Source organism: Pyrus communis, chromosome 16 (assembly GCF_041283825.1).
Source record: "Pyrus communis isolate YQ-2024b chromosome 16, ASM4128382v1, whole genome shotgun sequence".
In the NCBI taxonomy this organism is placed as follows: Eukaryota; Viridiplantae; Streptophyta; class Magnoliopsida; order Rosales; family Rosaceae; genus Pyrus; species Pyrus communis.
The window spans coordinates 15,684,573-15,694,984 of NC_142580.1; the positions used below are offsets into that span (position 1 = coordinate 15,684,573).

The 10,412-nt window shown below is 38.7% G+C and overlaps 3 protein-coding genes across 3 annotated transcripts; 2 read left to right on the forward strand and 1 right to left on the reverse strand.

Moving 5' to 3' along the window:
• Positions 1-532: 532 nt before the first annotated feature.
• On the forward strand, positions 533-3,609 carry LOC137732240 (Pentatricopeptide repeat (PPR) superfamily protein). Its single transcript, XM_088687057.1, has 2 exons — positions 533-2,705; positions 3,138-3,609. Exon 1 carries the CDS (start codon positions 693-695, stop codon positions 2,052-2,054), a length of 1,362 nt encoding a protein of 453 aa, XP_088543183.1. The 5' UTR covers positions 533-692; the 3' UTR covers positions 2,055-2,705; positions 3,138-3,609.
• A 1,310-nt stretch (positions 3,610-4,919) lies between these two features.
• LOC137731503 (protein PROTON GRADIENT REGULATION 5, chloroplastic) lies at positions 4,920-6,255 on the forward strand. The gene is made up of 2 exons (XM_068470621.2): positions 4,920-5,307; positions 5,958-6,255. Exons 1-2 carry the CDS (start codon positions 5,044-5,046, stop codon positions 6,060-6,062), a joined length of 369 nt encoding a protein of 122 aa, XP_068326722.1. The 5' UTR covers positions 4,920-5,043; the 3' UTR covers positions 6,063-6,255.
• Positions 6,256-6,745: 490 nt separating this feature from the next.
• On the reverse strand, positions 6,746-9,178 carry LOC137731501 (eukaryotic translation initiation factor). The gene is made up of 5 exons (XM_068470620.2): positions 8,828-9,178; positions 8,114-8,282; positions 7,614-7,739; positions 7,162-7,227; positions 6,746-7,090 (listed from the first exon to the last, which is right to left on the reverse strand). Exons 1-5 carry the CDS (start codon positions 9,058-9,060, stop codon positions 7,043-7,045), a joined length of 642 nt encoding a protein of 213 aa, XP_068326721.1. The 5' UTR covers positions 9,061-9,178; the 3' UTR covers positions 6,746-7,042.
• Between the last annotated feature and the right edge of the window lie 1,234 nt (positions 9,179-10,412).

A 10,412-nucleotide genomic window follows, 5' to 3' on the forward strand; every position in this document is an offset into this window, starting at 1 on the left:
CTAAATAAAACGACAATGTATTACTGACTTCAAAGTTGAAACTACTTACCGAAAGAGCTTGAAATTCCTTCCTTAACTAAAAATGCTTTAGTAGAAAAAGAAGCGCTTTTAATTATAAAAGTACTCTCTTGGGTTTTTGATAAATTTTTCTTGTGCTTTTGATAAAAGCGTTTATACATAGAGTGTTTTTTACATAAATTTACATAAACATCTCCAATCGAGTATAATCTAATTGCTACTTCAAGTTGGAGAGAGTTTTACTCAAGTGACATAGCAAATGAAGTTTGTTACTCCATTGCTCCCTCTCGCGAAATTACATTAAAGGTGCGCATCAAACTACAAAGTCGAACCGTCTTGGCACTGAACCAAATCGTATTGAAATGGTTCAGCCAATAATATTTTTGGTTCTATATTAAAACCGCTTCAAATCAAACCAAATTAAACCGAACCAATTCGAAGCTCATTTACAGCCCACTTACTCATCATTATGACAATATCAACATAAAAGCCCATGTTCGGCCCACATACTCATCGTCAACCCCGAGTCAGTCTGCAATTTCTCACTCCGGCTCACTCTTTTCCCTGACGAACAAACAGCTCAAAATTTCCTAAAACCCTGATTTTTTTTTCTTTTTTTTTTCCATTCAAATCCCTCTACAAAGTTCGGACCTTTGGAGCCGAAAACTACAGAAATGCTCTCTTCAGCAACCTCTCGACGCCTGAGACCTTTCCTTCTGCTCCGTCTCCGCCAAGCTCAAATCCTCTTGCATTCCTCAGTTCCTCACCCTGTTTCCTCCAAACCCTTTTCAAATCACACCCCCACCGACCCGGAACCCCAATCAAAACCCACTATATACGACCACACCGCCGTCCGCGAGACGCTTTCTTCCTACTGCAACGACTGGAAGAAAGCCCTGGACTTCTTCACCTGGCTGGAAACTGACTGCCACTTCCAGCACACCACCGAGACATACAATCGGATGCTCGACATTCTCGGTAAGTTCTTCGAATTCGAGCTTTCATGGAACTTGATTAACAAAATGAAGCACAACCCAGAAACTGTTCCGAATTATACTACATTTCGTGTATTGTTTAAGAGATATGTGTCTGCCCACCTTGTGAATGAAGCTATAGATGTTTATAATAGATTGGAAGAGTTTGGTTTGAAGGATGAGACTTCTTATTGTAATCTTATTGATGCGCTTTGCGAGTATAAGCATGTGATTGAGGCCCAAGAATTGTGTTTTTGGAAGAACAAAGATTTGGGTTTTGATAAGAGTACTAAGATACATAATTTACTTCTTCGCGGGTGGTTTCAAATGGGGTGGTGGCGTAAGTGTAGGGACTTTTGGGAGGAGATGGATCGGAGAGGTGTGCATAAAGATTTGCATTCGTATTCAGTATATATGGATATATTGTGCAAGAGTGGAAAGCCGTGGAAGGCTGTGAAGTTGTATAAGGAGATGAAGAGCAAAGGGATCAAACTGGATGTGGTGGCGTATAATACGGTTATTCGTGCCATTGGTCTTTCTGACGGTGTTGATTTTTCAAAGCGGCTGTTGAGGGAGATGAAGGAACTGGGGTGTGAACCCAATGTTGGGACGTATAATACAGTTGTAAAGCTTTTGTGCGAGAATGGGAGATATAAGGAGGCGTTCTCGATGCTTTATCAAATGCCTAAGTTGGGTTGTGTTCCGGACGTGATCACTTATCATTGCATTTTTAAGCATCTAGAGAAGCCAAATGAGATTCTTAGACTGTTTGACAGGATGATTGAAAGTGGGGTTCAACCAAGGATGGACACTTTTGTGATGCTTATGAGGAAGTTTGGGAGATGGGGATTCCTCAGACCAATGTTTCTTGTGTGGGATAGGATGGATAAACTTGGGTGTAGTCCTGATGGGTCTGCTTACAATGCTTTAATTGATGCTCTGGTGGACAAAGGTATGTTAGACATGGCTAGGCATTATGAGGAAGAGATGCTAGCAAGGGGACTTTCAGCTAAGCCAAGGAAGGAGTTGGGAACGAAACTCGTGACCAGTGATGATGGGTAGTTGCAAAATGATTTCTACACCAGCAATTCCAATATGATTTCTACAGCATCTAAATTACTGACATGAGTATCTCGAATACACAATTTTCCACCTGCATCTTTCTATTGAAATGCAAATGGAAGCTAAGGAATACCACCTGAAAAGCGCACTCTGTACTGAAGTATGTAGTATATATGGCTCACAGATGATACTATGAAGATGTGCAGTCGAGAACATTAGCCATTGAGGAAAGGGTTTGGGGTGGTAACTGCATATCACTTGATGACCTTTTGTGCTGGGCTTGATATGGAATGGACACCTATTTCCTGCTCGTATGAAAATTAAATGTTGAAGACCTTTTTGATTTAGGACATTGCATGCATCCAATGCATCTGTGACTGCTGCCTGTTAGTTTAAAATGTTGATTGTATTGGTTGTCCAGAGTCCAGACAATGCTTCTGTTGACTTAAAAAAGTGTTATTTTACAATGATCATATACGCAAGTTAGGAAGAGTTGGAATCCTTGAAGAAGAGTCTTGTATCAATGCTATTACGGTATTACCCTTCCACTTCATGGTTCATTGCAGCTTGAAATGCAGGCAATCAAAGATTTTTGTAATGGAGATGTAATTTCGGGGAGTGGTGTGGTTGATCTTGGGAAATGCCATACAGGTAAGTGTATTTAGCCCCTGACTTCCAAATTGTTTGAGATTCATTGGTGGTATTGGCACAAAAGCGTTGCTGAAAGTTTTTGGGATTGTTGGTACTATTGATGATGCCTTGATATTACATCATTCTGTCTTATATTTTCTTTCTATGTTTCTTTTTATAAAACATGAGGTTTTCTTGATTGTTTGCCACATGATTCCATGTAAGCAATGCTAATATTGGCAAATATAATTTTTGAAGAAAACATCTTTGCTACATCGTTGTGTCTTCCTATATATGATTCAAAAGTTCAATCACACTGGTTTATGCCATAGTGGAAGACTTCAAAACAGTTAGTCATGGTAGTAAACAAAAACCCATCAACTGGCATATATTCCCTTGATGTTATTTAGCAGTTGCAGGTTACCATTGACTCTTGTCGTCATGTTCTTTTAGGTAGACAGGTTCAGTCATCATATGCATTCTTAAACTTTGCTGCTGCACGTAGTGTTGGGTGCAATTCTGGTGGAACAGTTTGACGAGTATGTAAAAGAACATATGTTGCTACGCTTTCTCAAAGGATATTCATTCCTCTTCTTTATTCACACATCTCATACTCTACAGCTGCTATCACCCTGAGGTGTACTATGCTGCAGTTTGTTCAAGCCTGCACTTATAATTTGAATCTTGATCCTTTTAACTCGTGCGGGAAAAGGACTTGGAAACTGATGTTTGCTGGGTTTCTTCACTTCTTGTGTGTTCTGTTTTATTGTTTTTAACACTACAATTTTCAAATGATCAGTATTAGCAGCTTCAGCTACCAAAATGTATAGTTCTCACCTAAGGAACTAGTGATAACTTTAAACCATTGCGTGTCCGTTCCAAAGAGATGGGCAAAATATCATGTCTTTGTGGTGTTATCCCCTGAGATTATCTTTGGTTGCAAACTGAATTCTAGTGACTGTAGATACATATGATCGGTACATGTTCTTCAACATGCAGGACGAGCTGGAAGAACTCATCTTGTGAAATGCCATCGGTTATATCTTCCATGGTTTACCGAGTTCCAGAAATTCAGTGTTCATCTCATGCCTGAAGTGGTCTTTATTCCAACTGTTTAATTTTCTTGATTCTCCTTCCTGCAAGTCTAATTTCTTCTTCAGTCCTTTTCTTCTCTTTTCAGCCTTTCAGGCATACAATTAGAGTTCCTAAAAGAAATAATAAAAACTCATGTCATGACCAACTGTTCTGGAAATTCTTCTTTGCTTGTCCATTTTCTTGTTTCGAAGAATCGAAATTAGGGAGCTAGGCTTCCGAAACATCATTTTAATCGAAGAAAAACATGCGTGGAAGAAATACTTTTCGCAGTTTTTGAATCATGCTGTTTTTGTTTATGGCTTCCAAATTCTAATTTTCCTCATTGTTAAAGCTTTTGCCACTTTTTACCTATAGCGACACTTCTGATGTGCTTCAAGCACCATCCGCAGGAAGCAAATTTGAAACCTTTCTCCAGAATCTTCTTCTTCTTATGACTTCAACCATCCAAGGTTGAAAATTCATGCTCTTCACATGCACGTGCTAGGAACTAGTTTTATTGTTGACATACAATTTTGCAATAAACACCATCTCATTCTTTACATGTAAGGAGAGTCAATCAGTCACGGGCAAAAACAACTCATTGAATCACAAAACCAACAAAAATCTTGTGCCGTATGTCAATTTGCGTGTTGGAATACAACTTCTTACGTGTCAGTAGCCAAGTTTTTTCCTTTCAATATCAACAGACTAATTCTTTTTAACAACACAGTAATCTAACCTACTCTACATTATGAAGAAGGAAATCCGAACTTGAGTGTTGGAGCCGGACGCATTGTCCACGCCAACCCGTCACCTACCTGTACAAATTTCAACAGTCTAGTTCAAACCGATGAAGTTCGTGGTTATTATGCACCATTCTGTTTAATTCAAAGTCTGCTTTCTAAAATGTCCCTGTTTGAAAAGTTTCAAAAAAGGGTTTCTCAAACCAACCGCTAGGATCATCCCACGCATGACAGAGTGGCTTCCAAGAAGGTGACAAGTGGACCAAACCCAATTCAGATTCAGATCCTCCAAACAAATAGGGACCGTCAGTGCCATAAAAGACGGCAAATAATACACATATTTGTGGAAAGTTAAAAAAAAAAAAAATGAACAAAAATCTAAGGCCATAAATATATGTGGCTCCTAACTGCTATCCAATACAAGAAACCAAAGGCTCTCGAGATTACACAACAACTATCACAAGTTGAGTCACAAAAACATTAAAGTCCGCAACTTTCTCAGAAACTAGAGCCACGGTTTCTGTTTCTTTTGTGTTGTTTCAATGGCAACCTCAGTTTCTGCAAGTTTGAGTTCGTCGTTCCATGGAAGTTGGGGAAGTTCGGTTGTCGGAGAAGATTATGGGACGCTGGTGAAGGCGGTCCCGAGCCAAGTGAGAGTTGGGAAGGCAGTGAGAGCGCAGCCGATGATGAAGAACGTCAATGAAGGCAAGGGTGTCTTTGCACCTCTTGTTGTTGTCACACGTAACATTGTTGGCAAGAAGAGGTTCAATCAGATTAGAGGCAAAGCTATTGCTTTGCACTCGCAGGTAATTAATATGTAAATCTTCCCCTTGTGTCTATCTAAGATTAAACTTTGGTTAAGTAATGTGTCATTCTTGATCAACCATTAGTGTTGTCGATGGTCAATTATGGGTGTAGTTAGTTATATCAGCGTGCGTCTCTATATGAACTCAAGTGTGAAAACCCTTTCTCATAATTTACTTTAAAAATAATTAGAATACTGTTCAAAGCAAGAGAAAAAAAGTCACGTATACCACTTTGAAAATGCTTTAAATTGGTAACCATCAAATTTTCAGTTTTTCTTTTTTGTTAATATCAAATTTTCAGTTTCGTTTTCAATTGTTTAAGATGAAAACATAATCGGTAGGTAAAAAGACAAATAGTTGAAAAAATGAGGCTTTTTGTTTGAAGGTAATTTCAATTATGTTCTTTTTGTTCACCTTCTCTTTTTACCTCACAAAACCAAGTGGTGAGAGAGACAGAGCATGGTAACGAGTTAAGATTGTGATAGTTTCACGTTCGGTTCCCTCAAATTATGGAATTATGGAATTGTATACCTTTATAAGCATATAAAGTTTTCCCTCTCCAAGATCTTAGCCTTCATTTGAACCAAAAGAAAAAGGGTGGTATTATATAGATGTTCTTGAATTATTAAGAAACTCTATATTCCCTGCAGGTGATTACCGAATTCTGCAAATCGATCGGAGCAGACGCGAAACAAAGGCAAGGACTGATCCGGCTGGCGAAGAAGAACGGAGAACGGCTGGGGTTCCTGGCATGATCGAATCAGTAGAGCATGGACACCTCCATTTTGTTGTCACAAGTAGAAATTTGATGTTATAGTGTAATTTTCATACTTCATTCCAAAACGACTTCCACATGCATATACTCCCCACCAGCTGGGATTCCTTCAACATCACCACAATGTATAATTTGATGTCTGCTCTCCATAATATATGCACCTTTCATGATCATTCTTCAGTCAAGTTCCACTGTTTCATTACTAAATCTGAGCTGGGCCAGTTGGCTAGGATCGTGTGTCCGCCCCCCTAAACCAAATTTCGGATCTCCTTCTCAAGACATTGATACCGATATAGAAAGTTCTTCACCCGTATCCTCGAAATTTCCCCAATATCGGCCTTCAATAGAGCATAAATGCCGGATTTCCTACAACATCGACTTGAAAAATAAAGAAAGCGGAAGGAAGGGCAACTACAAACCTCAACATTAAAACTGGCAGCCACCGATACCACCAGTATCGGAAATTGGCAGTCAAGATATCCACCCCAATATTATCTGCCTGGCCTATTTGATAGAACCTGGAACAATAACAGTAACATCTTCCCAAACTGAAACTGCTATAAATCTGCAAGTTAACCTTGTAATTGAACCTCGATTAACCATTCGTGAAATCAAACGCTATGGCTAATCAGACACACAATATCCATCTACAAGAGCGAGAAATAAGAAATCTAGCAATCATGCAGATTTGAATCATTTGATTGTCAACTCAAGTAAAGCATGGGTGTATTACAAACAAAACTAAATTTTAGGTGTACTCTCAGAAATTTTGAATGTTACAAACAAATCTAAGTTTCTGTGTACTTGAGAAAATTTTCTAAATCATAACATAAAGAACAAGATCACACTATGCTAATAAATATATGTAGACAAACATCTCCTCTAGCTTTTCTCAACAGAAAATTTGTGATGGTGTTCACAACTTTGGTAATGAAGAGTGAAGACCTGGCACCAAATCAATTACACATAGTATCGAGGCTTTGCTGATCTTTCCCTTTTAGAATCATCCTGCAATGACAGAAGAAGTGAGAAATAGAATTAAGATAACTCCAACACAAATAATACCGACTGAAACTTACATGGAAGCTGTAGGTGATCTTATCGGTAACATCGATTATCTCCTTCCACTTTCTCCCAATGCTCATCTGCATGACAAGATAAAAAAATTCAGCCACTTGCCCACATCTTAAAGTTGCAACAGATCACATGCAAAAATTCAAGGAAATAGAATCAATAATTAATGGATCCACCTATTGCTGATGGGGCAGAGGTCAATCGAGTATATAATATAAAATCAATCTCGTATTAAGAATCATATTTCAGTTGATTAATAAAGATCAGCAATTTTTCATGGATGCTTTCGCTTCTTAGGATATGCAGAGATCTATATCATAGTTCACAGATAAGCTGGGGCTTTAACCATATCATTGTTAACATCAGAGCAGATTAAAATTCACCCAAACAGGAATATAGATCAAGCAAACCCACAATGCTTAAAACATCCTATTTAAAGTGTAAGTTTGAATGACACCTGTGCAGCCTCGTTTGCGGCATTCCTAGTCCATAGTGCAAGTTTGTCCTGCCTCTGGCGCACACTTGCTACCACTCCGCATATCTCATCAGCCTCATCAAATTGCTCTCCAATCAGTGCCATCAACTATCCAATAAAATAGAAACCCCTTAGTATCAATTTTCAAGTAAACCTTAACGTAACATGAATCAACCTAAGTGACTAGCCCAATGCACACAATAATCTTCTGCCACAGTGAGCAAGAACCAACCATTCTCACTGCTGAGGAGATCAAGATTATATATAGAGCAATATTCAGTGTCCATATAGTTTAGCATGCTATGTGGCAATATCAATCAAAACCGTTAATTAGGTGAAATCAAGTCTAATTGTATGTCTTGATTCAACGTCTGGAAAGAAGTATCCTAAACTATGATTCCTCTATATGGTGTGTATTGTGTAAGTGCGCGTGTGTGCGTGAATCAGTATAATGTTTAACTATAATGAAATCGAAATCTCACAGTCTCTAGCCACATGGTATCAAGGTTAGCCTTCCTGCTGCTGGTGACAGTCCACTTCCCTCCATTAGCACACTCAGGATCCTCCCACTTTGGTTCAACCCCAGCCCGGAACAAGTGGAAGTCTGCATTAACCGTCAACTTGCTGGGCTTGAATACGTGATCATACAGACTGCAAACAGATTTTGCATCTCAACGTCAAATTTCCGGATTGGAATCAGATTAAAGTTCAGAACTTGATTCAAGTGAAGTTGCATACAATCAGAGTTTGTAGGTCCACAATGAAACTATAATTCGGATGGAGAAGAACCGAAAATATTAAAAAATTAACTAAATGCAGCTGGGTAGCTTAATTGTCTGGACTTAAAGAAATTCTCCACTAAATTTTCTCATCAACCAAGCATAATCTAATTACAAAGTTAGAAACGTTAAAGCTCAATTTTTTGAAACAAAAAGACCAAATACTCTGGTACATTACTTGGATTTAAAGAAAAATTCCACTAAATTTTCTCATCAACCAAACACGATCTAATTACAAATCACATACCAATAAAGAAACTAGCAAAAGTCAGCAAACACCCGAAAACAAAAACCGAATGGAAAAAAATACAGAGAAATAAAATTAATTCAATATTCAAACCCAATAATTGAAAATCCCAAATTAACGAAGGGGAAGAAATGGGGCATTAGGTTTAGGTCATGTAATCTAATTCTTACCACCAAAACTCCTGGACGGTTTCGAAGGTGTAGGCTTTGCGGAGCGAGGAGCCCCACGCAGCACCTTGCTTGGGCTTGGATTGGTTATCGAACCAAAAGGTCCACTTTCTCTCCAGCTTGTGGGGACCGCTGCTTGCCTGTATCTTGGTATCAGAGGCCGCCGCCTCAGCCGCAATATTCTCCTGTGTGTCCACCTCTGTTCGCGGCACCGCTGCTGCTACCTCTGTCGCCATTGTTGTCACTTGTGAAAACCTTTTGAGCCGTCTGTACGTCTGGGTTTTGTTGATTGGAAGGAGGAGGAGAAAGGAGAGAGCACACGGTTTTGGTATCGGGTCCTTATATTTGGAGGATCAGCGAGGCCATTGTTATGTTATGTGCCCCTGGTCTGACCCGATGGGTAGGCTCGCATGAGCCCAACTAGGTGGGCCGACAACAATCCAATGTTGTTTGAAGAAATTTTTAACACACGTCATTGTATTATTATGCAAAATGTCGCTGTAGTAACGTACCCATAAATTACTCTCTAAATCATCAAATTCAAACTCAACATCTTACAATTTAGTACAAAGAAAGAATATCCCTATCCCAAACAAAAGCCTAAAAGAGTGGAACGCGGCAACAGTTGAGATTTAGTTAAATTCTCACAAAATGAGTGGGTGAATAAAGCTTGGAAGATGATGTATGTACAATCTTTCTCCCAAATTTTAAATAAAAAAATTATCATATTTTCTTAAATTTAGTACTTCAATATGCCTGATATGCCTGATATGTCTAATTGTTTGACTAGTGTGGTGTTGACGTTTAATGGTGATGACATTCGTCCATGTTACTGAATGAGAAAATTGGGGTTTTTTTTTATCCGAAGATATTTCATTAAGGATTAAAACATGATTTTAGAAAGTACGTTCAGCTGGGTGTACGTTAAACTGGGTGTATTTTTTCAGTGATCAAATCCTTGATTTGAAAATAGTAAAGCACAACAAACAAACATAAGTACATTCTCTACATAACCACCACAAACAACACAATACAGAAGAACTAGCGGTTTAAATCTTCCGCAATAGATCAGTAGTGACAAATCCCAAACCGAGGAATACACAAAACCATCACGAAAATGAGGCCACACAACCTTTGGGCGGCACAAATAAACACAAACTTCAACTAAGCCGACAAGGAAATCACCAACAACTCATCTTCACAAAGAAAAACATGGCAACTTGTTCTGATCATCAAAACCATCACCGTAGAAGAACATGCAAACATAAATTTTTATTTACATCTTTGGGTGAAATGAATAATTTATATTCCACCACTAAGAGCTTTTTGACCATAAAAAAATTAAAATGCCCATTCGAAAATATATACTATTTAGTTATTGGGATAGCATAATGGTGAGCAGTGGTGAAGCTACTGAGGTGCAAGGAGGTGTGAGCACACCTTTCGTCGAAAATTGACCCTAAGAGAGAGAATTTGCCCTTCTGCTAGACTATTGTTGTGCTCTTGCGACCATTGTTTCGAGCACACCTTTCATTAGAAATTAACCCTAAGAGTGAGAATTTGCCCCTATGCTGGACTGTTGTTGCGC